At 37.9% G+C, this 26,040-nt stretch overlaps 1 protein-coding gene across 12 annotated transcripts in view; it reads left to right on the top strand.

The window, feature by feature from the left end:
* Positions 1 to 26,040, top strand: part of LOC136441125 (CAP-Gly domain-containing linker protein 1-like) — an 81,404-nt gene that overhangs the window by 49,047 nt on the left and 6,317 nt on the right. For 7 of the 12 annotated variants that reach the window (XM_066437262.1, XM_066437271.1, XM_066437291.1 and 4 more), the window contains 36 exons: positions 1,712 to 1,832; positions 2,396 to 2,512; positions 3,312 to 3,404; positions 4,369 to 4,485; positions 5,055 to 5,147; positions 5,884 to 6,000; positions 6,491 to 6,607; positions 6,990 to 7,106; positions 7,941 to 8,057; positions 8,360 to 8,476; positions 9,321 to 9,437; positions 9,863 to 10,009; positions 10,222 to 10,308; positions 10,738 to 10,854; positions 11,460 to 11,576; positions 12,195 to 12,311; positions 12,564 to 12,680; positions 13,268 to 13,384; positions 13,596 to 13,733; positions 14,172 to 14,288; positions 14,431 to 14,547; positions 14,703 to 14,819; positions 15,167 to 15,283; positions 15,865 to 15,981; positions 16,362 to 16,478; positions 16,654 to 16,770; positions 17,262 to 17,378; positions 17,952 to 18,068; positions 18,333 to 18,449; positions 18,691 to 18,807; positions 18,948 to 19,064; positions 20,153 to 20,272; positions 21,548 to 21,600; positions 22,368 to 22,485; positions 22,681 to 22,834; positions 25,779 to 25,831. In XM_066437262.1, the coding sequence (XP_066293359.1) occupies positions 1,712 to 1,832; positions 2,396 to 2,512; positions 3,312 to 3,404; positions 4,369 to 4,485; positions 5,055 to 5,147; positions 5,884 to 6,000; positions 6,491 to 6,607; positions 6,990 to 7,106; positions 7,941 to 8,057; positions 8,360 to 8,476; positions 9,321 to 9,437; positions 9,863 to 10,009; positions 10,222 to 10,308; positions 10,738 to 10,854; positions 11,460 to 11,576; positions 12,195 to 12,311; positions 12,564 to 12,680; positions 13,268 to 13,384; positions 13,596 to 13,733; positions 14,172 to 14,288; positions 14,431 to 14,547; positions 14,703 to 14,819; positions 15,167 to 15,283; positions 15,865 to 15,981; positions 16,362 to 16,478; positions 16,654 to 16,770; positions 17,262 to 17,378; positions 17,952 to 18,068; positions 18,333 to 18,449; positions 18,691 to 18,807; positions 18,948 to 19,064; positions 20,153 to 20,272; positions 21,548 to 21,600; positions 22,368 to 22,485; positions 22,681 to 22,834; positions 25,779 to 25,831 (4,102 nt within the window). The remainder of the gene's footprint in view (positions 1 to 1,711; positions 1,833 to 2,395; positions 2,513 to 3,311; positions 3,405 to 4,368; positions 4,486 to 5,054; positions 5,148 to 5,883; positions 6,001 to 6,490; positions 6,608 to 6,989; positions 7,107 to 7,940; positions 8,058 to 8,359; positions 8,477 to 9,320; positions 9,438 to 9,862; positions 10,010 to 10,221; positions 10,309 to 10,737; positions 10,855 to 11,459; positions 11,577 to 12,194; positions 12,312 to 12,563; positions 12,681 to 13,267; positions 13,385 to 13,595; positions 13,734 to 14,171; positions 14,289 to 14,430; positions 14,548 to 14,702; positions 14,820 to 15,166; positions 15,284 to 15,864; positions 15,982 to 16,361; positions 16,479 to 16,653; positions 16,771 to 17,261; positions 17,379 to 17,951; positions 18,069 to 18,332; positions 18,450 to 18,690; positions 18,808 to 18,947; positions 19,065 to 20,152; positions 20,273 to 21,547; positions 21,601 to 22,367; positions 22,486 to 22,680; positions 22,835 to 25,778; positions 25,832 to 26,040) is intronic. The other 5 variants (XM_066437261.1, XM_066437299.1, XM_066437307.1 and 2 more) reach the window with 5 other exon arrangements.

Here is a 26,040-nt window from a genome sequence, read left to right as displayed (position 1 = left end):
AATTCTAGAGTTGACATTTGCCTTTTACTATGTTGATTTCTAAATCTAAACAATAAGCTATGCAGCGGAATACTTTGTTCAATTTAAGAGATAAGCAACAATGATTAGAAAACTTAATATGAATTCTAGAGTTGACATTTGCACTATACATTGTAAACTATTAATGTAGCTTTTAAAAAGGTGCATAAGAAAGTATCAAGGGATTGCCTTTGTTGTTGAAGTCCATTTTGTACATGACAAGTCTGTATGTATATTCTATTGTGTGTGTTCTCTGGATTAAGGTCTCCTTCAAAGTCACCTTCAAAGTCACTAAAGCTGAACTTCTTCAAGGGAAAGGACAAGAAAGACAAGAAAAAATAAGCATTGTATATAAGTAGAAAAATACTTCAAAACAGCAGCAGCAATAGATCAGGTTTAGATTCATAGCCTAATTCTTAGAGCTGCTATCGCACAATGACATAGAGTTGAAACACTACATCATAGCTGCTATCTACACATGCTATATAGTTAGAAACTGCTGGTGCACAAAAATACAATAACCATTGAAGTACAGGCAGGTTTTGTCAATAAACAATATGTTTAGCTAGTATGTCAGGCATGACCAAGGAGGTGCAATCTTGATTATACATCGGAAGAGAGAGGTTATTCAACCAGCTAATCATTTAATCATAATAAATACTTTGTAACTGATTTGTGAAGGTTGAAATGGACCAAAATTTTGCCAACACTAACGATTGTCACTGTGGACAATAGACTTAAATCTGCATCACTCTGTTGTTGCAAACTGCAAAGTTCATGTAGGTGCTGTTACAGTAGCAAGAATGACTCTGAAGAAAGGCATGTGCAATATCACCTATCTTATACAATGTACACAGGGCTTAAAACCTTGTTTTAATGTTTTGTTTTTAACCTATTAGTAAGTACATTTGTATGTGTCAAGTGTATGTCAGTATTTGGTCTGTGCCATATAAATTGCTGCCAACTTTTGGCTCATACTAAAATGGACAATGAAGGATTCGGAAGGACGATAATGGGAAAATAATGATCTACATAAAAATCATAATGAATAAAAATTGCACCGTCAAGAAATTATCAAAGATTGTAGACTTACATAAAAGGAATATTATTATTAAGATAACAGGAAACTACAGTGTAGCATTTTAACAAATACCCTCTTCATATACATTTACAAAAAATGTGCGATGTTTGTACCTCTTAGTCTGTTCGTAATATTATTAGTGAAATTTGCTTTATTTCAATGTCATTGTCATAATCAGCTGTTTTCTTTTTTTAAAAATAAGGGGAAGTTGGACTTTGCCCACACCATATTTGGCAATAGCACAAAGTCCACCTTCACTGTTATGACAATCATGAGTGTATGTCAACATATGAGTCAGGCGACTGTGTAACCAGTTGTAATAAGACCGGCATTGTTAAAACATGACCTACATATGTTGTAGCAGAGCCCCCTAGTGATTTGTGGCTGCAGGACAGCTTTACTTGAGAAATTGTTCTTACGAAATTTTGTTTTCTACCAGGCTAAAGCCAATAAGGAAAAATTAGAATATAAGTTGTGTATTTTGATGTCTTTCCTCTTAGGCTTTAGTTGTTTTGGGTGGTTTAGATATATGGTTTAGATAGCACTTGTACCATGTACAATGTACCTTGCAAAGTTGACCAAAAAAAATCATATGTTTTCCCTTTCAAACAGAGATCACATCAAGAACGAACTAAACGAGTCCCAGAGGAAGGTGATGGAGCTTGACACTGAGAACAACAACATCAGGAGGGAAAAGGAGGCCTACAAAACAGATGCAGAAGACAAGGCTAAGGTATACACTTCACACTAATGCCTGTAAAATGTATAACACATTTGTATAAGCCTTAGATCAGTCATGAAATGCTATATTGCAAGAGTTGTGAGTTGAAGCAAAGGTTTAGTACAGCAAAAAGATAATTGTACATTTACTATGTATTATCAAGTTTGATATACATGTACATTATTTTGGATTTCTCTTCTGCTGCAAAGTTGGAGTAAGTGTTTAATAGGGTACTCTTCTTGGAACATGTGCATGCCATGTTTATAAAATTCTACATAGACACATACATGTAAAGCAACTTGATTTTATGGATGACTCTGAAAAGCAAAATGGTAAAATATGATATGAGTATTGTTGAGAATCTGTCAGGAATATGAGCACTTTAAACAATGTTAAAACAAAGTTAAAATGGGCTTTTGTAAAACTAACTACTTTTTTCACTATTGGAAATTTAAAGACTTTCAATTGGTTCTCAGGATGATGTCATCCATAGAAGAAAGTTTTGTGTGGTTTCACACATCCTATGGATAAATCATTGTGCCAACTCTTTGCACACCCCTCCATAATAAAATTAGGAAATGGAGTACCTTGTCGAGGTCTCCCAGAAAAAGTTCAAGGAGATGGAAGAGGAGAACAACAGCATCCTTGACGAGCTGGCTGAGTTCAAGGCCGAAGCCGAGGACAAACACAAGGTTGGGAGGCATGGTGTACCTGAATGTGGGGCTATGGTCACTTTTGGTTGCCGAATGTGGGGCTATGCTCTGTACACCACAGCTTCTGTCACTCTAAGATCTATTAAAATGCATTTCTCTCCATGACATGCACAGGAGCTTAGCTGTCTAGTCAAGAGCACATATAACTATCCTTGCACTCTGTCCCAGCATGCAGAAAGCTGTCAAAGTTAGAAGTACTAAATGTCACTAAACTTGATCTTTCCACTGTTTTTATTATACTAACTCAATATGGGATTCTTCTCGCTGACAAAATGCATGTTTTCTTCCTCTGATGTAGTTTTTCACCACAGGAAACAGACACAATATAAAGCTTGCTCACATTCTGTATGGTGCTGGTAGATGTAGAATCAGGTGTCACTGTTACCAGTCTGTCTTTTCTTCTATCTTGTTAGTCTACTAGAGTACATGTACATTGTGATTTTACTCTACACACACATGTATGTTCAGGTACACTTTGTAATGATATTGATATACTTGTACATCATATTCTAGCTAAATTCATAGAATGCATTGCATTTGTAACGAATGTTAAAAAATTGGAAGAATTTGTTTGTCTGTACATGTACCGGTACTACTAGTATGCAATAGGCAAAAACACCAGAAGCAAATGCCTTGATTTACTAATGACTACATGTCATGTATTTACTTCTCTTAAAAGCACCTTCCCTCTTCTCAGCACTGTGAGGTGTCTTAAAATCATCAACCAAAGGAAAGTATTTTTAATAGGATAGACATGTTGTTATGTTGTTGCCAACAGGCTCTGAAGAAAGCCAAAGACATGGAGGAAGAAAATGCCAACCTGAAGAAAGAACTGAAAAACCTGAAACAACAGGCCGAGGACAAGAACCAGGTACATTTTGTACATGTGTCACTTCATGTGTGTGTGTGTGTGTGTGTGTGTGTGTGTGTGTGTTCACACACATGTGTGGATGTGTGTACATGTGTAGATGTGTGTGCATCCTCATGTGTGAGAAGAGCACTTGGTTGTGTACAAGTGTGTGTGTGTTCAGTGTGCAAGGAAAACTTCTCTGTGTGACATGTATACTGTTGGGTGTTCAGTGAATGGCTGCCATGTATTTACAAATGTATGTATGATGACAGTTTGATTTGTTTTCAAATCCAATAACACTATGTCTGTCTCAGCATACACCAATCTTGCACACAGTTATCAACATTTACTATAATAATTCAGTTTCATCCACAGGATTGATGATTCAATGTTCTTTTTCTTAAAGACGATCAAAGTGGCAGTGATTCAGGTTTAAGGTGCAGAACTTAATTATAATGATTGGGTGATATCATCACTGATACGTTAACTTAAAGTTTGTATTAGTTGATAATTTCAAGTCTCTCAATGTGCAGACCATTGTTACCACTTTTGCATTCCCTAATCTTGTTTAAGGTATTGCCTTTCTAACATTTTATTCCAATTAAAACTGTCAATCATTATAGAAATAAACCAAGAAGACGGAAGGAGACCATGTTCTTTTAAACTTATAATCACTTGGAAATGACAACAAGTGGTGCCAATTCCCAAAGTTCTAACCTTAAGATTAAAAGATATCTGTGAAAAGACTACACAAAGCAATAGCTATTATTAATAGATAACTCATTTATATGACCAATAAAAACCCTGTATGGGTTGAAATGTTGGAACTTGGCACTAGCTGTTGACATTTTTTAAAAAGAATAATGAAAAGTAGGACATGTATGGACACTTTTAGAAAACACAATGATAGTGTATGGTAGTCTGTGTTGGCCTGTAGTTAATGTTACCCAATGACGAGTGTGACCTGTCCGTCCACACTGCTCAGGCCATGAAGGCCAGTGGTGATGAGATGCAGAGCAGGCTCGCCGCCATGCGGGAACAAAACTCCAAACTCAGACAGGAGGTCGAACACCTCAAGGAGGAGGCCGAGGACAAAGCCAAGGTTTGCATCTCAAGGTCAATCCTGTAGGGGCATAAGGTCGGCCCTGCCCCCCTCCCCAAGAGATGCTATTGACATCTAGTGTCTCTGATTGGTTCACTGCTTCCTGCAATGACCTAGTTCATAACAGTAGGTTGTGGGTTTCCATGACAACAGTCCTGTTGCTTGCTTGCTTGATTGATTGACAGCAGCACAGGACTATAATGCTTGCAGATCTCCCTAACAGCAGTGTTACCACTGTTTAATGATTACTCATCCCACACTTTTGGATAATGCACGTCAGTTCTTTTGTGTAATTCTAACAGTTTATCCATCTAACAGGCCCTTCTAACAGCATGCATTTTGGATTTTTTTAGCAAATGTATATTTTGTAACCTGCATGTATTGTATGCTATTATTTAAAAAAAAAAAAAAATAAATGGGCAATTATGATTAATGTAACACCAATAAATAGCCATTGATGTGCATGGAAGTCTCACAACATAGTTTTCAATTTTTCATCCAAGAGTTTTCTCCTGTGTTTACTTTTTTGTTTCTGTGCCTGTCTGTCCCTAACCCCCTGCTCGACGCAGTTCCAAAAGCGGGCTACCCAACTGGAAACCGATAACGCCAAACTCCGCAAAGAACTCGAGGAGTTCTGGATGGATGCCGAGGAGAACGTTCAGGTGTGTTCTCAAGTACCTTAACACGCAGGTGTCACCTTACAGCACGCGTACGTCTGGAAATGGTCGTTAAGGCTTGGTAGCACAGCTTGTAATGGTGGAAGTGCGGTCTCTCTCACACATTCTCTCCAGCTGGATTTCCATATCTGGTGCAGCCGTAACCCTTACTGGATGCCTCACACATTCTCTTCTTGCTTGCCTGTTTAGTGGATAGTCTTCTTCTCCACTGTCTATATGAGGTGCCACAGCTAGACTGCTGCACAGGGTTCTTAACACTATCTGTCATGCTTCATCTTCTCAGCTTGGGCAACTTCTTAAGGAAGAGATACGGCAAGGAAGCTAACCCATTTGCACACATGGACTTTTGCACTATCCCTTATTTTGGTGCACTTACCCTGCCTTCAACCAGATGCATCCTGTAAATACAGGGCAGTACAACACTTAGTCTACTTTTATATTGATGATGATGTACTGTCACAGTGTTTATCAATGCTATTGAATTACCATTCTTAACCATGAGAATCACTTACAAGGAAAGGTGGCTTGTCCCTCTTACACATTGTATGTAATACATGCAAAACTTTAAAGAAAGTTTAACCAGGGTCTATATAAGGTAGTACTGTGTAGAAACATAGTCACATTGTACAATGAACTGATAGAGGTACAATGGACATCTCTGTGATTCAATTTGGTATGCAACTTGTTGTACACACCTCCATCACTTGAACACGCACAACAGCAAGAGAAGAGAGAAACAGAGATGTACCAAAAACGTGTAGTGGAGCTTGAATCTGAGAAGGACAAGCACCGCACAGAGGTCCAGTCTCTCTCCGAGGAACTCCTCCAGAATAAGAAGGTACATCGCTGTGCTACTGCTAACAGTAACTTTTTTAGGGTAATACAAAAATGTTATTGTATACGAACTGGCAGTTAATGCAACTGATGCATGCTACTGTAACACATATAACATGGGAATTTCAATGAAAGTTTCCTAACACACTCATTAGCATAGAAAGGAATAGAACTATAATGATATTGTTGTCAATTTGATAAGAATTTACAATATAAGTTCTGTATATATATGTGACATCTAGTGATTAGAAAACATCCACAACGAAATGGCAAGTGTCAAAGTCTCAAAAATATGTACATGTTGAGACTGAACTAGAATGCTGGTAAGTCAAAAGAAGAAGTCTGGGCATCCTAGGAGCTCGTTCTGGAATTGAAGGGGCATTTTTGTCAAAAAATTCTGAAAAAGAAGAAGTCATCATGCTATAGCAAGATAAACAGCACTTTGCACCACAAATGTGACAAATCAGGAATAACAGTTGATTAAATGCTAACAGCAATCCAAGAAAAGCATCTCCGAGATGCAGAAGAGGGTAAAAGAGATGGAGGAGGACAGCCACAAGTTTCAGCAGCTTCTCGATGAGACAAGAACAGAGCTGGAGCAGAAATGCGAGGTCAGTTTTTTTTCCAAGGGAACATCTGTTCAGTCTGACTACTACAACTTACAAAACTGCGTGTAAATACATCCTGAGTGTGAAACCAGGCTGTACATGTTCAGTGGCTTCGAAGAATTAATGAGGAATATTGTGACATTTGCATTACACTCAAGTATGCAAAGAAGGAAAATAAAAAGTGTGCATTTGGCATAAGAAAAATTCAAAGATGCGGCAGCACATAAATGCATGATTATGCATTAATATGGATTTACATGATGTGTGTAATGTAGTTAGCTTTGAGATGTATATTGCTTGATAGTCTAATTATAAAATATAAGTAAAATAATACTGTGGCTACAAGGTTTTGTATTAAAGCTTCTTAAAAATTTCCTTCTGATAGCAAGAAAAGTCTGAAAAAGAACAACTTCAGACCAAGGTGTCTGAGATGGAGACTGAGCGTGAGCAGCTCCAGAAAGAGATGGCCTCCTTCAAGACAGAAGTGCAGGAGAAGACAGCGGTTTGTTCCTTTGCCTACTTCTGCGAGAGGTTTTCTTTGGTTGATGTGCCTTTCTGTCACTATTGCATGATGGGAGCAGTTGGCAGCATTTTCTTTCATTCCCTGTTGCATGATGGGAAGTCATCTGCCGTAAAACATCATCAGCTTTCTGTCACTATTGCATGATGGGAGCAGTTGACACCATATTCTTTCATTCCCTGTTTCATGATGGGATTTCATCTTCTGTACAACATCGTCAGTGCATGGTCCATTATCTCTCCCTTTCTCTGCATGACGTCACATTCCTCTTCCTGTGATGTGATTGGCTGTACTCCTCATCTTTCCTCATCATCTTTAGTTGCATGGGTGACTTATTTCATGCTGTTACTGTATAGCTATTTAAAATATCATTGAGCATGTATCATTTCATATATTTTCCAATAAACATTTCATTTCCCAATATGCTGTCCTGTGTGATTTTATTTTCCATCTCTGTACATTTGATGTACAACTTTGCATGATGCAGAAAAGAGGTATGATATTGTATTGTGCAGGTAGGTCTGTATCACTGTTGTCTTGTGTGTTGTGTAATCATCATCATCATCCCAAGGTGTTGTTTACTCTAAAGCGGAATACTTCCCCTTGCTCATTGTATCATGTACATGTAAATGGTTAAGTAGCCAACTGGTGTAATGAATAATAAAGGTGTCGTATGTGACATTGCCATTGTTGCATTAAGCAGATTGTGCACTGATTTACAATCATTCAAACTCCCCTAAGCTTTGGGCATTGGGTATGAGTTTCTATGGCTCTTATACATTTACATACTTAACTGAAAACCCTTTACTTCAACAGCAACAACTGAAAGACAGCGGTGGCCTACAGAAAAGACTTGCTGAACTGGAGGCTGAGAAGCAAAAACTGGAGAAAGACATCGAGATCATGAAGGAAGAGTTCAAGGTCAAGTCAGAGGTTGGTCTAGTCTTGTTTTCTCATGTTCGTGCCTGAAGGCTAATTGCAAGTACATGGTAAAAGCATTGGAGACATACATGTGACAATGGACAATGATTAACACTGTTGTAACAAGAGATTTAACTCAAATACTATGTTATCTAGACAAGTGGTGTTTGACTTCTTTTTTGGAAGCACAGGAAGACGAAAAGCCCCACTTTAAAACCAGACAGGTTGCAAAGATGATGAAGATGTTCTTTACACACTTGGTATGATACAGTAGATAATTTGTTGAAATATGTTTTTCTTTTTCATGACATTAGCAAGAACAACGTGAGAAAGAGGACCTCCAGAAGAAGCTGTCCAACATGGAGGCTGATAGGAACAAGCTTCAGGAAGACATGAGCAACTTGAAGAACCATCTGGAGGGTGATCTGGAGGTACTGCCATTTATTATACATCAGCTTATCAATGACTGTAGTTGCACAGTTTTTACTAAAGACGGTAGACACAAAGTTTGCTGGCACAGTCACAACTGCCCAAGAAGACCGGTGGACAGATAAAATTTGGTCTACATATATGTGGACAGGTGCATGGTCACTATAAACAGGATTTTTGATGCATGTGTCAATGGGAAACTTCTACATTTGTGAGGAGCACTAAAAAGTGGTGACATTGGCCAGGTGGTCCTTATATAGAGATAAAAGGCAAAAAGGAAAGTGATCTCGAACCAGTTTAGCTCAAATGAACTCAATGAACAGATGAGCTAATCTTCCACTGGTCGTGACAGGAAGACAGACGCTATATACAGTATTTGCAGGTTCATTGTACCGGGAAATTCCCCTAGCTCTTTTCGACAAGCACAGTGAACAGTGGACCACGGCTTAACGTCCCGTCCTAAGGACTGCAACCTTTTCCGGTAGCATGCATGTTGGGTGAGCGACACAGCCGGGATTGAACCCGGGGCTTCTAGTTCCAGAGGCAAGATCGCTAACCACTGGACTACGTACGCTGCCCTAGATGGCCTCTTGTACATGTTTGACTAGCAATTTTTCCCTTAGTTTTGATTTTGGAACTTTCACGTCTTCAGCAGAAATGTTTCCAATTTGTATTCTCAATGGTTATGGGTAGGATGGAAAGCAAACTACATTGTATTTCATCCAATTATCATTTAAGTAAGACTGATAATTGTTTATTTTCAAGCAGCAAACACCTCATATTAGGAATTTGTTCATTTAACTGTAAGCTGACTAGTAAGTAGTATGAAAATGGTTTGGGTTTCAGAAAGGTCAGAAGGAGTCTGAACAACTACAGCTGAAGACTAAGGACCTGGAGGATACCATCAACAAACTGCAGCAACAACTGGAGCAGAGGAAAAAGGAGCATGAGGAGAAAAACGAAGTGAGTTAAAAGATTTATCACTTATCATAAGTGGTCTTGTTCAGTGTATGAGTCTTATCCAGTTGCTTGAGTAACTGCTATTTGAGTATTAGTGATCAGAATTGTCAAAGTCGTTGTGTTTGCATCATGTTGGAGTAAAGGGTGTTTTGGTCCAGAACCCAGGTCCTGGGTTCAAATCCCTTAACATGCCACAGATGTTGTGCCTTTGGGAAAGGCACTTTATGATATAACTTAATAACTGACTTTGGTTGGGGAGGTAAAAGGCTGGGCTCTGCCTTACTATACCGTGACCGAGACATAATGGATAACAACCAACTGCCCCACCGGCCTGAAAAAGGCGATGGGACTACTTTTATTACCTTTACCTTGTTTGGGGTAAAAGGGTGCGGACGATTTTCTAAGAAAACTTACCTACGTCTTTGCAGCAAGCTAAGAAGGACATCAAGGGCCTCCAGAAGAGAATAGCTGAGCTAGAAAATGAGAACAAGAGACTTGAGCAGGACATGGGCAGCACTAAAGGGGAACTGGAGAGTAAACTGTCCCAGGAGAAACAGGAGGGAGAACAACTCCAGGTTTGTTTGTTTGTTTTATTAACAAATTTCACACTATGCTACCTTTCTTTCTGAATTTTGTTTTCCCGCCCCATACCATTTAGCTACATGTAACAGTAATCATATCAGTGTGTAACATTTGTTTGGACTGCTGAAATGTAGACAGTGTACTATGTATTGTTATGAAAATACCACTATTGTCAGGAATTGTAAGGCGTGTCTTTGTATTCCAGGCTAAAATAACAGAACTTGAGGCAGAAAACCTGAACCTCCACAAGGACATGGGCAGATTCAAGGGAGAGTATGAAGGAAAACTTGATGTGAGTGCGCTTAGTCTGTTTGTATGATTTTCTGTGTCCTGCATTTGGAGTGTGGTACAAACCTTCAATATGTGTGAAACAACTGCTAAGGATCCCTTAACAGTTGTTTCACACATATCAAAGGTTTATATCACAGTAGTGCTTGATTTTCAGTGTTCTGCATTTGCAGTGTGATATAAACCTTTGATATGTGTGAAACAAATGTTAAGGGATCCTTTAAGTTAGCAGTTTTGATGAAGACTATGTTCCTCAAAAGGGCAGTCTGAAAAGTTGTTTTTTGACTGAGAGTTTTGAACTGAGTCAGTGTGAGGAAGGTTCAATCGACTCAAAGTTAGGATATTGAAAACATATCTCTCAGATACTGTGAAGTAAGAAGAGTAGAACAGATGCTGTTATCAATGGTGAAAATTGTTTCCCTTCTCCTAACAGTTAGAACAGAAGAAGAGCGCCCAGCTGCAGAAGAGAGTTGCTGAGATGGAGACAGAAAACAGCAACCTGCAGAAACACATGGAGAGGCTCAAGGGAGAAGTTGAGGGCAAACTGGAGGTAAGTTCTGGGTCAGAATCTCTATCTTTATAGCAGGTATAACTGCCCTTCAGCGTAACACACCAGCTTTGCAGGCACGTGGCAGCAGCTGGTTATATTATATTGAACGACATGTCACATCTAACCTTTGCACATCTACAATGAGCTGCAAGCCAAGCATCATTTAAAGCTATCAAGTGAGGAAGCCCCTAATGTAGTGTGTGGCTACGGATTCCACTCCACCTGAATCCTGGGTTGATAACTCTGGTACTTGAAGGCATGACTATTTCTTGTTATTTTCTAAGCTGGTATTATATATCGGATTCTTGCATCTAGTGGTTGGTACGTTACTAGTTTACTACTAGTAGTCATTTTGTACCTCATGCATGGCCTAGACAATTGAATTGACATTTCTGTCTTTGAGTGACATCCGGTGTAGAACTTGGTTAAAATCTATTCTTGCATGTTAGGTGATATCTGGGAGTCTCTTTTGATTATTATAATACCTTGATGTAATTAAGTACTATTGTTGAGTGTCTGATATTATGTCCTTGTCAATATATTACTTTAAAAAATCGGAAGGATTATTTAGTCTGCTTATTTTGGTTGTCCATTTTATCAAACAGCAAGGCCAGAAGGAGACCTGGGAGCTACACAACAAGATTTCTGAAGTGGAGGCTGAAAAGGAAAAAGTACAGAAAGAACTGGAGAATGTCAAAGAAGAACTGGAGGAAAACCTGAAGGTGAGGTCTAACTTCAAATTCAATTCTGTTGGCATTTTTTTTAATGACTTCTGTTTGCTATAAGGCCATGTTGATTTGATTGTATGGCTGACATCCACGCGTGCATCAATTTTCGTCCGTTTCCAAAAAATATGTTTTTGACCATACTGTAAATCGTATAAAGCATCAGCCCCAAAATGGGAAATATAGCCGAGAATTGCAGAAAAGACATTTCGGGAAACGTATAGTAATGTATTAGGCCAAAGCAAATTCCAAAGTCAAAGAAGAAGGTGTGAAAGAAAAAAATAGTGAAGAACCATAATTATTTGCAGGTTTACCACACTCTGTGTGTTTATTTTTGTTCATCCTTCCTGACCTCATAGATTTTATGATGAAGGCAATTTTTTTTAGCCAACTTAAAGAAAAATGTGCACTCTCACATCAGTTTTGGGTTTCCTAGTGGTTGTCATCCAATCAACATGGCTTAATGTCAAAAATCGCAGCAAATGGAATGCAAAAATAAGTGGCCCCTCAAAATATAGTTCCATTTATTAGTTGTACACAACACAAATGTATGTGTAAAAACACATGGAAAGGAATGAAACTATAGCATCTGTCTGTCTTTGCAATGATGAATAGCAAGAGAAGCTGAAGGGAGAAGAGCTGCAGATGAAGATCACCAAGGCAGAGGCAGATAAGGAGAAGCTTCTTGAAGACATGAAGGCAGCCAAGAAGAAATCTGACGACAAGATCAAGGTGAGCATCTCAGATTTCCACCTGTTTGGACCTCAGATGTAAAGACTACTGTACATCATACTTGTCAATAATTATTATACATAAACACTTTTCATTTAAATGCTTTTATTTAAAAAATGTAGCAATTGTGAAAATGGGAAAAGTGGAATTCCAAACTTAGAATGGAGACTGTTAGATACAAAACAGTATGGGAAGTAAGGTAAGGTCTTGTTGAATTTGGTAAATATTTTGGCACCTGTACTCCTCTGACAGAAAAGAGATGAAACCAATACTGAGCTCCAGAAGAAGATCCAGGCAGTAGAAACTGAAAAAGAACGGGTCCAGGGGGAGCTAAACTCCTTCAAGAAAGAAACAGAAGAAAAGACTGAGGTGAGTAGAATTTTTTTGTTGTTGTTGAAATTTTCATTATTTTCTTCAATTTTTTAAATGTTATGATGTATCACATTTGAATGTTGGCTTTAGTGATGATCAGTGTCAGTGATTACCTTGTTGCTGATTGGTTGCTGTTTTCCAAGAACTTAAAGTTGATTGGACAATGCTAGTGATATCTTGGTGTAAAACAAGCTGTAACATTGGGCTTGTCCTTGGTGCTGAATTGCTGATTGGTCAGCCCCAGCAGTCTGCTGATTGGTTGATCTCAACTATGGCCTTGGTGCTGATTGGCTTATACCTTGGTGTTGCTTTGTCATCTATCAAAATACTGTTGATCCAGTGATACTATTTATGACCTTGTTCTATCCTTGGTGCTGATTGGTCAGTTTCTGTTGTAACTAGCTGCTGATTGGCCATCAGTCTAGCACTCTTGTTAAATGGAGGCAACACCTGGAGTCTTTTACTCCAGACTTTGCATGTTGTTTTTCTATTGTTGACCTGCTTGCTGTTTATTACAATATACTGTATTTAGTCCCTTTGGGCTTGAATGTTCAATAAAACCCATTGTCATTGTCACCATCCAGCAACATCAAGAGGCCAGCCAGGAACTCCAGAGCAAGATCACAGCCCTTGAGACTGAGAAAGAGAAACTTCATAATGAGATCAAGGCAATGAAAGAAGATTCAAATGCAGCACAAAAGGTAATGATTGTGAATCACTCAAGTTCATCACTTTGAGACATGCCTTTATCTGACAGAAAATTTCAATTATCTCTTATTTGTCTAGAAAAAGTTGATGTAGCAAAAATCATGTAACCCTAAGCTTAACTCTGTTTCTTTGTGAGTTACAATGTACATGTAGATCCATGCATAGAGCTGTACAGTCCTCAATAACTCTATTGTACTTTTCTAGGCTGAAAAAGAAAGGATTGACAGCTACCTGCAGAGCATTGCTAATCTGGAGAAGGAGAAGAAGGAAGTACAGGAAGACTTTGAAACTTTAAGGAAGGAGGCAGAGGACCAGATGTTTCAAGCCACTACAACTCTATTGGTGAGCCTATGTTCATTTGCCATCGTTCATAGTCATAGTTCTTTTTTTGAAACATTTTTGTGGCTTCTTCAAGTGTGGTCAGGTGTAAGTATTTCTGTAGTTATTGTACTTGAAATTAAATTGTATTTCCCATCTCCAAAACCAGTGTTTCCCTTCATTTATTGTGAAGTACGCTGAATAATTATACTAGATGAAGAGATATGATCACAAACATTCAAGATAATTCAATCCCTTCAACTGGATAAGATTCAGAAAACTGGCAGAATTAATCAATACTATAGTGATACTGAAGAAGAGTGATGGATGTCACTCGTACCGTTCGGAAGTAATCTCCTCATTTTATCCAGTCGTAGAGATAGAACCGTCTTTACATATTCTTAACCTGGATGTTTAACCTTCAGAAACGTGTGATGACAATTATCAATGTTTCTTCCACAGGAGGAGAAAAAGGCTACTGCTGCAGCTGCAAGAGAGGTCGCTGACAGAGATGCTGAAATTGAGAACTTGAAGACAGAACTGGACAGAATTAAGAACCTGTCTGAAGATCAAACCAAGGTCTGAACATTTATTTGATCAAACTTAAGTTTTACCATCCATTGGCTAAGAAGAAGTCTGAAAACAGTTACTTTTGAATGTACTTGTTTTCTCATTGCAAATTTACCTTTGTTAAACTATTGCCTGTTTTTTTGCATTACAGCAAAGCCAGTCAGAAATCTCTGACCTTGAGAAGAGAATAGCTGACCTTGAAGCTGAGAAGGACATGTTGCAGAAGGGAACTGAGGCTCTGAAGGGTACAACTGAGCAGAAACTTAAGGTATGTCTGGATAAAAGGACTCAAGCAGAATTTAAGATGTTAGAAGTATTCAGCAAAGTCATTAGTAAAAGAGTTTGTGTACAGTGTTAATGCTTATTATTAGAAAGTATAGCACCTACCACAGTTTTCACTCTCATCATTATTTTGATTCACAGCACACTCAGCAGGAGACAGTGGAACTACAGAAGAACATCAAAACTGTCACCTCTCAAAAGGAAGATCTCCAGAAGGAATTTGATGAGTTCAAGGAGGAGACAGAAAACCAGACAAAGGTTGGTGCATCTCCGTGATTTATTCTGTTTCAGTTTTTAAAAATCATTTTGTTTTACTCAAGACTTAGACATTTGAATTTTGTAAAATGTTGTAAAATGTATCCGGCTATTTTCTTACTTGCTTACAAAGTTGGTGCATCTTAAGTTATGGTTTTTTGATTGATTGACACTTACATGTCGCGACAATAGCAGCCCTTGAGCTAAATTGGAGCGCGGACTTTACGTCAGTCTCCGTAATATATTCTGTTTCTGTTTTGAATAATACATTTTGTTTTTCGCTTTCAAAAGAAATACATTTTGTAAAATGTTGTAAAATGAATCTGGCAATTTTCTGACCTTTTTTACAGCAAGCTCAGTCAGAGAAAGAAGAACTACAGAAGAAGATTTCTGAGACAGAAACAGAGAGAGATCAACTTCAAAAGGATCTGGACTCTTCTAAAGCTGAAACAAACAAGGTCACCAAGGTGAGTAATCTTTAAGTGGAGTGGGTTGAATGGAAGACTTAGTATATAATGTTAGGTCCACTTTCTATATTATAATATCTTTCATGTTGTTCACAATGTTATTGAGACTCTCACATAATTAGGTAGTTGTGTCAGCATTTTGTAGAGGTCTGCCACTTGCCACATGTGGATCAAATTTTGCCAGCGGCCGATTTTACGGGTCAGAACACAATTGGAAAAAAGTTGCATTGTCCTTTCGGAGGGGGACCTAAAGCCGACGGAAGGAACTATAGCCACTAGCTACTTGAAGAAGCATCATGCTTTTCCTCAATTGAGGATGACTGGTTAACCTTTTTTTATATGTTCATTTAGTAAGAATCCATTCTGCACAGATTGCATACATAATGCAATCTGTGCATTGAAATAATGAAATGAAGACCTGTATTTATTAGTATTTAAAAGTATTTTTTTACAATGAAAACAATTCATTACACTGGATCAGCTTAGGCAGCTCTTGCTAGCAATGGCTGACCCAACAAAATGCAGACAAATACAACTTTTTGTGGGTCAGTTGTTTACGATGTTGTTTACGATGTCAACAGCAAGGAGAACGTGAGGTGGCTGAACTGCAGAAGAAACTTGCCAAAGTGGAGGAGGACAAGGACAAACTGCACAGAGAGTTCAAGGCACTCAAGATAGAGTCGGAAGGAAAGGCAGAAGTAAGCAGGATCATGTTATGTTACCGATGTCTTTAACATTATCCTTATAATTCTTGATTCTTCAGTATTTGTAATCTCAAACAATTATCATAATCGGCTGTGGGCCAGGCCAAGTAATTCTTGATTTGTCAACAGTAACTTGAATTTAGCCTCTTTAACGGTCACTAGTCACCTGCTAAAATTCCATCATCCCAAATATTTTGTTACTGATATTTGAAACACTGACGTTTGTTCCCACCGTTAAATTGAATGGCGTGAACTACTCCCTCCCCCCCCCCCAACCCCTTAAATTACCAACTTCAATATTGAATGGATTTGCAGTATTTTACACGCAGTATGGGTGTCACCCTAATTTTTCCCTTCTAATGTTTCCCTTGTAGCAAGCTCAAGACCAGCAGGAGGCCCTGAGCAGACAGATCTCAGAGCTGGAGGCTGAGAAGTCCGACCTGGAGTCAGATTTGGAGCAAGCTAGAAATGACTTGGACAAAAAACTCCAGGTAAAGTGTCTATGTCTAGTACATGTATTATATATTTGTTGGATGCATGGTAGTATCTTTTCCAGTTCTCTCTCCTTTGTTATTCTTGGGTTAAGTTTTACCAGTGATTTGTACCATCATATTCTTAATGTATGGAATGAATATGATTTCATGACTTGTTTGATTAATGCCACAGGCAGGACAGAAGGAGTCTGGCGATCTGCAGACCAGACTTAACGAGTCGGAAACCCAGAAAAGGGAGCTGCAAAAAGAACTCAAGAAGCTCAAGAGGGAATCTGAAGACAAGGAACAAGTATGTTCAACTCTCCTCAGCATTGTTCATTTATATTAAACTAAAGTTGAACTGCAATTGCCAACACAAAATTAGATTTACCCAAATTTTCTCCAGTCTTTGTCAGCGAATAAGCAATCCACTGCTTCTGTGACATCACGTAATGCAGATAGAACACATTTAAATAATCTTCTGATTTAGCCAGATTAACATCCAATGATGATGACATCCAATCTTATACATGTTAAGTGTAAAAGTGCAAACTTAAGGCAAGTGTAAAATGGTAAGGTGTCTGTGAGTTTTCAGGTTATAAAGAACTTCATCATGTTTCAGCATGTGACATTTGTAAACTAGAGGTTGAAACACTAGCATCAAAATCAGTGGCCAAATTTCATCTTCATTAAGAATTAAATGGGAGAAAACTACTGGATTGTTCCAACTAGAGCAAGAACTAACAATGACAAGTGAAACATGTGGTCTAACTCTAATCATATTTCTGACTTCCTGTGCAGCAATACCAGATGGAGTCTGGGAAGCTCCAGAGGAAGATTGCAGATATGGAGTCCCAGAAGGCCCAGGCAGAGCAGGACCTGGAGCTGGCTAAGGAGGACTTCTCCAGCAAACTAGAGGTGCGTAGATCAACCATTCATTTTTCTGCCAAAGATCATCATATAGTTTAATGTATTTCTTGATTTCACCAGCATGTATGGTAGTGAATACTTGTAAGAAAAGGAAAGAAAAGTTGTGTTTCTGGTTACCCGACCGACCCTAGCAAAAACCTGCCGACCCTAGCCTTTTTTTGGTCTACCACTGACAAAGGACATGATATTTGTGACATCTGAGTGATGAAATTCAAAACAGACTTCAGTATTCCTGTATTTAGTTTATTGAGGGACTTGTGCTTGTACAATTCTGTATAATTACAAATATCGTGTTAAAGAAATACGAGACTGAGTGCCTTTTCAGTTTTACATTACAAAAATGTATGTGTTGAATTACTTTGGCCAAAATCTGAAAAAAGTGATAGTAAGAAAAAAATAAAAGAGAATCCCTACCTATAGCTACTGACCCAATTTTTTTCAGGGCTGGAACCGGAAACAAAACATATTTTTTTTACTATGCCTAATGAAAGCATATGTAATATTGATTACTTATCTTCCTATCTATTGTTGTCCAATCTTTCTCTCTATTGTTGTCCACAGCTAAAGGTAAAAGAGACTGAAAGTTTACAAGGCTCTTTGTTGGAGATTGAAACTGTCAAGAAACAACTGGAAAAACATGTTGAGTCCAAGCAACAGGAGACTGTACTACTGTCTCAGGTATGTAAAATAAAATAAAATTTTATTTTCTGTCTAATTCTAAGACAATACTTTCTAATCCTTACTGAAATCATGTCTTAATCATGTATATTTATTTGCAAAATTCATTTCCTCCCAAGATATGAATTTTGATGACAATTGTAACATGGATCTCACTTTGATAAACCTTTAGTTTGTAAAACATCAGTAAAATGGTTCACCAGTATTTTTGTACAATCATATCCTTACCCAACTGTTAATTTTTTCTGAATCTTTCTCGAACAGAACAAGGAAAAAGAATCTCAGACACTGCAAGGAAGAATCAAAGAGCTGGAATCCATCAAAGCACAACTAGAAAAAGACTTGGAAACCAAGCAGCAACAGAATACAGAGATTGTTCAGGTATTGTAGACATGTACAACTGTAGTTGTATTGCTGTGTAAGTGTAACATGGCTATGTAATCTTAGTAATCAGTTACTATCTTCATGTAAAATGTGTGGAGTATTCTTGTCTTTTCTCATTAGAATATATTTTAAATGTCACCAATTTTATAATTTCCAAAAAAAAATTCTTTTTGTGACTTTTAAACTCAAATGAGTTATACTTGTCCTGTTTGACTAATTTTTTATCATATCAATACAGAACAAGGAAAAGGAAGCGGAAAGTTTTCAGGGAAAAATCACAGAACTGGAGTCACTAAAAACACAACTAGAAACTGCTGTAGAAACAAAGAAACAAGAAAATGCAGAGATTGTGAAGGTATGGATCATCACATTTTAAACATAACTGATGTGTTTGAAAAAAAGTGATATATGCATAATTTCATTTTCAAATATTGATGATACCTTTTTTTGTACAGTTGTTCAATCCATCTAACATCTGCTTAATTCTACTTTCAGCAATCAGAATCTCAAGTCTTTGAGATGTCCAAAACCATCATGGACCTACAAAAGGAAGTTCAAAATGTCAACGTTGAGCTAGAAACCGCTAAGACCCAGGCAGCAGAGAATGAAAAGGTGCCTGAGCAACTTAGACAGTACAGAATCAAGTCTTAGGCTAATAAAGTATCATCACTAAACCTTAATCATCATCAGGACTGGTGTATTTTCGAAATCAATTTTCAAATGTCACTGAATCTTAAAAAGCAATTGAAAACCATTGATATCAGAATGATGGCTTGATGTTACATACTGACCATATGGATTCTACATTGTATACTAATAATAACAGTTAACAACAAGTACTGGGCGAAGATAATAATGCATGTTTTAGTGATGTAATTTCTTAATGACCCTATGAAGACCTGTTGATTATTATGTGCAACCATTCACAGAGATTTAACCAATTGCTCTGTGGAATGTCTTTTGTATGTTCTCTACCTGTATGTTCATTGCCGTGTACTAACAGTAACAGATCTGCATGGACACGCAGCTGTGGATGTGTCTGTGATCCCATTGTTGTCTTGTAACGTCTTGTCAACTTATTGCATGCTTCTCCTTGCATGATTCTGACTACTACTACCTTTTTTGTGCTTGGAAATGTTTTTTGCTGGGTTGAATTGTTAGAAAGTAGCAAAACATTTTTCTTTTGCCTGTTAGTTGTCTTGTATATAACAGGAACCTTATAGTGCTTTTTGTAGAAGGAAAATGTCATCCTACCTTGAACTGGTTAATCTCTGAAAGATAAATTTACTCAGACTTATTTCTTCTTAATGTCTGTGTCATATGAGCTGAGAATGGTGCTTTCAAGGTTCTAATAGCTGCCATGGTCTGTCTTTTGTGTTGCTACAGTTTGGTGCTGGCATGTGTATAGTAACTATGCTTTACTAACTTAAAGCATGACTAATTTCCCTGCTTATTAACTTCATCAATAACCATGGCCATCAGAAACAGTTTCCCAAGCCACAGACAGTTGAAAGACTTAGATTTGTACTTATTATATCCTTTTACTATTTATAGTCACTTTTTGTATCCACGAAGCACTCTGATCCTCGTTACAGAGCAAAAGGCTTTGCACTCAATACGTTTCGGTCAAAGTGCACATAACAATAAGAACAGTATAGTTCAACTTGTACTTTCTCACCCCCCTTCCCACTTCTGAGCAGCAAGGTCAAGCCACCTTGTCAGACACGCAGGCTTCCCTTTCCAAGTTGGAGGCGGAGAACAACAGTCTGCGTGCGGAGGTAGAGGGCCTGTCTGTCAGGCAAAATCTAGAGCGATCTCAGGTACAAGCCTCACGGAGGCCTCGTCCAATCAGGTGTACAGGCTTGGGGTCAAAGGTTGCTCTTGTACTAACCATCCATAGGTCGATATACTAACGTACAAATAGTGGAGCGAGGTTCGATTGTTCTATACTGTTGTGCATGGACTGCAGAATAGAACACCTGTGTCAGAGGTTTAAACAGAGCTTCATGCAACCACCTTACAATCATGTTCAAATTCAGAACTGTGTGCACGCTTTTTGCTGTCTAACATGTTTATGGTGCACTATGTCACATGGCAACTTTCTCCATATTAATACTGCTATGTTTTACATATCTGTGACATTAAGGAATCTCAGAGTCTGTTGTTCTTAAGATGGCCTGTTGTATTCTTGACACTTTTTGCCCTCTTGTTGCCAGCCCTTTTGCTGAGAAACTATACAACATTATGTGTGTTGATAAACAAAATGTACTTCACTGTTGCACTACTCCTACAGCTTTGTACTGTGTCTAACGTGTATAGGGATTTTATGGTTACTTTTACTGTACAAACATCAGACCTTTTTGAGGCAACTTGATATTTCTCTTGTTCCTTGTTGACAATGCCTTTTACCAGATATGCACTCCTTTCTGACACAAGCACACACCGTGTATATTTGTTTGTTTGTCTGTTTGTTGTTATCACTAACTTAGTGTGCATTGGGAACAACGTGTGTTGCCTGGGTGATGGTTGTGTGTGATCTATTGTTCTGTCTGTCACTTTTGTTTCCATGGCAACTGGCATGGCATGTGTGTGGGTTGTACTGTTTTTCATTGAAGTTGAAAACAACTGTTTTTTCCTTAATGCAAGTGTTTGAAAGAGATTTGAATGATGATCACTGGTGGATGTCTGGTGGTTGAATGGTTTTGTCCCATGATTGATTGATTGGAATGTTTTGGTGTGGTGTTTACTGATCTTTCAGATTTTGAACTTGAGCTTGGTGACCTTGAAATTTCTTTTGAATTGTCTTTGTCATGCTAAAGTTGTTTCTTGTGTTTCTTAAGTTGTGGTGGTTGTTGCCACCAAACTTATATCTTTAGTATCTGAGATCCCTCTATCTTTTATCATTATGCTTGAGTTATAAAATGTTTGGTTTGGTTTGTTTTAGTTGTCATTGTCCTTGTTTTATGGTTCTTCTTGTCAATGGTTTGTTCCTTTCTTTTTGTTGAACCACTCTTCTCTTTGCCTTTCTTATCTAGTCATTCTCCAATATTGAAGTTTTTTCTACGTTGTAATTATATCCTTTTGTTTCTGAACAGTTATCTGAAGTTCAAAACTCCTTGGTGCAACAACTAGACGACTACAAATCGCGGTAAGTGGATCTTCTGTGGTTTCTAGGTGTAACATTTTGCCTGCAATGCAGGTTATAGTGAATTAGGTATTGTTGAGAGCAAGATTGCTGAGAGTTCCTGAATGTGTGACAGGGGCTTTAAGCATAAGACTAGTTTCACTGTTCTTGGCCTTGCCTCTTAATGATATGCTGGTAGCTATCAGGCAAAACACCAGTAATACCCTTAGCAGACTAAGGGTTAATCCAACTGGTCTGGTCAAAAGCTAACTAAAAGCTGTCTGCTTCTTGTTTTCTTGCCATCCTTCCTCCAGTACAAAAAGGTAAGGATTCTTATTGTGGAAAAATCTTACCTTTTTCCTATCACAAGAATTTCTCCCAGTGACAGAAAATTCATTTACCTTGTTTGGGGTAGTTCTCATCACTTAAATGATGATGTTAGCCCCTATCTCACTGGCCCCGCGACACTTAGGTGGCCTTGCTGTATTTTAAATTGGATTTGCGTTACCCTAACATTATAATGGGAATATCATGTAAAACGTATATTAAGTATGACTTAAAACACACAAAGCGTAAAAAGATTTTATTTTTCATCAACTGAAATTCGTTTACCACACTGTCAGGTCGCTCGGTCGCAGCTTGGTTGCCAGTGTGCCGCGGGGCCAGTGAGATAGGGACTTTAATCAACTAAGCATTCATGTTAATAAAAAATGAAATAAAATGCAGCCTATCAGAACTCCCTGAATATTGTGATGTGTGTGCTTCACACTAACATTTTGTGTTTTGTTTAGGGAGAACACCTTGCAGCGAGACTTTGAAAGCGAGCGGGTGTCACTGCAGAAAGCAGTGGACATCACTGAAAAACTGGTCAAACAGAAGGATGACGAACTTACAAAGTACCAATCCCAGGTAATAGCAAACTCTTAGGTTATTATGTATAGCTGTAAAATTTCTAGTTGACTAGTGACCGTTCAAGTAGCTAAAATTATGTTACCATTAATAAATCAAGAATTACAGTATCCATGGCAACAACTGCTTATATAAATCTGTCTCATTGTAGAAGCAAGATGTCTAAGAAAAACACCACTTTTTAACCTTTCACAGATCACAGACTTGAAGGGTGAAACCCACCTTATTGATAGCCTGAAGTTGAAGATATCGGCCTTAGAAGAAGTCAATGAAGAACTTGAAGACAAAGTGGAAGTGTTGAACACAGCACTAGAGCAGCTGCAGAAGGACATGGATGCCATGACATCTGGTGGGTTTTCATTAATATTTCTAAAGAGCAATTTTCAAATTTTTTATACATTTGGAAGGATCCAATTAAAAGTTATAGATACAAATGTACATGTAGTATTTTCTTTGATTAAGAATTTGTAGAGACTTTTTTTAGACTTGAATGCATTTAGAACTTTTCAGATGCACATGTATGAAAATCAGTTATAGATATGTACAATCAAACGGTACAAGTGACCACCTCTACAAAAGGACCACTTGGCTAATGTGACCACTTTTTGGTACGCGGTCCCTACATGTAAGATAGATTTACATAAAACAGATTTTATCAGTCCCCTTAGTGGTCTTCTTGGGTAGTTTTCACTGTAGTAAACATATAATGATGTATTACATGATATATGAATATCCCACACAGGATTGCAATCTATAGCATAGAATTTGTTATGAATCCGTTTAGTATGACTTTATTCCATTGTTTTATTGATTCTTTCTATTGATTAACACACTAGTTTCATCACAGGCTTTGGTGTCAGCTTCGAAGCAGTTTTCAAGGAGAATCAATGAATTTACTTTTTGATCATCTTAATATTCTATTTTTCTTTGATTGTATTGTTATGATAAGTCTGATTTCTTGTTACTTCTGTCCAACTCATGTGTTTTATATTTTTCCCTTTCGTATAGAGCACATTTCATACGTGGCAAATGAAATTTACCACGTTTATGGTGAAGTGTTAGATAAAGACCCTGAAGACACTAAGGGTCCGAGGTTTAGCCCCAAAGTCAGTACCCCAGTTCCAGACTTAGTGGAGGATGGGGACGAACTGTCCATTTTGAATTCTTCTTTTGAGCTCATGCAGGCCAGGCTTGATGAACTGGAGCATGGTAGGTCCTCATCACAGTAACACAAGACAACACAAGACAATATAAGGCAATACACAAAATCGGAAATCTCATACATCCATGAAATATTTTGGGTGTTTGTGAAAAACCCATTGCTGTGAATATCTAGTGGATTCTGTCTAATATTATGTATTTTGGCCACAAGCTCCCATAAGACAACATACATGCCCATAGCAGGAGATTGAAGACAGGAAATGAGATAATCTTTGATAACCTGTTCTTGGACCTTTGACCTAAATTCCTGTCATTGTCCCTGACGTACCCAGCATGTGGAAATGAGTGTGGAAACACACACAAACCAATAGACATACCAAAAACAAAACCTCATGCTTTCAACAGGGGGGGAAGAAAAGGATCCCCAATTCAATAGTATCAGTGAGAACATTTATTGTACAGTGTCTTTTGAATTGAACATTAATTTTAAACCTTAGGAAGTACTACACTGTAACTAAAGGCATTTGCTTCAGATTGGTGATTCACTGTATAAGGTGAAGGGAATAGTGTTGTTGTCCTTGGTGCTACTAATTCAGCTGTTGTTCAAACATGAAGATTAATTTGAAGTGTTGGATCAGTAGACTCTCATCTATTATAGGGAATGATACTAACTTATACATTTTAAACTAGTGTGTTATAAAATTGAAGAATATGAATCAACTTTTGCTTTCCTGACAAGTTTTCTGACTTACAGATACACATATGTAAACTTTTTGATTTTTTTTAGCAACTTCCTGATCTGCTGACATTCTTGTCTCATGATCTTGCTTTCAGCAAAGTCTTGCTTTTTTGTGCAATCATATAAGATATTTGTTTTATTGACACTTTGGGGCTACCGTGATATTGGCTTGACATGTAAAAACCATGAAGAGGCATGGCCCTTAAAAAAACAAACCGAAATACAATTACATTTTTCATGCATGAAAAACTTGCATGATTACTGAAAGATCTGCAAATTAGTCTTGACAGCTTGACAGGTTTGCCTCTGCTAACTGCAGCAGTTAGTTTCTGTGCAAAGCACCTATGGGTTCTTGGCTTGGGTTTGTTTTAAACACAGATGCGGAACAGATGCATGAGGACTTGGAGAAGGTTCCGACAGGTTTGTGAGCAAATAGGAAAAAACAATGGTCACTTTTCATTTGGAAAGTCTTTTTTTTCACATTTTGGAATCCCTTCATATCAACCCTTAACTAGAAAAGAGTAGAGTTAAGTTTCCAACGTCATGAACTCTGACATAACATATTAACATGTGTACATGTGTACATGTAGTTTGAATTAGTTTTAGAGAGATTCAATGAAATTTCAAATATCAAAGTTTCTTTCTGAATTCAAAGTGACCAGTATGATATGCTTGACTATGCAGCTTTCTTGCTGGGAGTTAAGGTACGGTAATGTAAGATTGTCTTTCTTCTTTCTTGAGACCTCCGTATTACATCTGGGGTTAAGGTTCTTGAAGTGCTGACCAGTTATCCTAACCATCATTATTTCTTCAGGATCAAATAACAAGACATTTTCTCAAACAGAATCTAGAAACCCTGGTCAAGAATGCTTCAACTTCTGCTGTGCTTTTTGTGATGACGTTTAGATTGTCAATAATTAACCAACATTTTCTCTGTCTCTTTTAACAGGTTCCTGTATAATACCAGGTCATTTGATGGTCATCATCATTCTAAAGCTAATAATAACCACTAAAATGTATTGGTAATAGAAGACAGACTGGTTGATAAGTCTTTCTATGACACTGGCATTGTTACAAGGACGAATGGCTTGCAAAAATTATGATTTTGTGGATCTGAGTACAAGTATTGCATGAAGGTCTTAAAGGACATGGTTTCTCATACATTATAGTACTGAGAAACAGTGGTGTCTTAGGTTTAGTCCCCCAAAAACTGGAAGGTTTACATGTATCTGCCATAGAACCACTTAAATCTCACAATGTCATGTGAGAGAGAAAAATGTAATGGCTTTCCTGAAAAATTTACCACCGGATCCAGACTAATTCGGTATCAATCTGTTCCAACTGTTGAAGCTAAAAGCCTAAGCTTGTTGATTGTTTCCCTTGTTCCCTTCAGGCGATCCACTCATGGCCAAGTTGAGAAAACAGAAGGAAGAAGCTGAAGGCCAGGTAAGTGTTTTTTTCCCCTTAAAATCACCATCGTTTTACACGCATTGTAGACTGAAGGAACTGGCAGGGCTGGAGGCAACTTCTATTTCTTCTGCTCCTGTGTCTCTTGTTACAGTATTTGTTTATTTAGATGTTGTTGCCCTCTTGTCCTTGTGGTACTTGTCCTAGTTAACCTTTTCCCTGTTGCCCAAGCTGGTAACCAGTACAAA

The sequence above is a fragment of the Branchiostoma lanceolatum genome, chromosome 1 (assembly GCF_035083965.1).
Source record: "Branchiostoma lanceolatum isolate klBraLanc5 chromosome 1, klBraLanc5.hap2, whole genome shotgun sequence".
NCBI lineage: Eukaryota > Metazoa > Chordata > Leptocardii > Amphioxiformes > Branchiostomatidae > Branchiostoma > Branchiostoma lanceolatum.
This window is presented reverse-complemented; position numbering and strand designations above follow the sequence as displayed.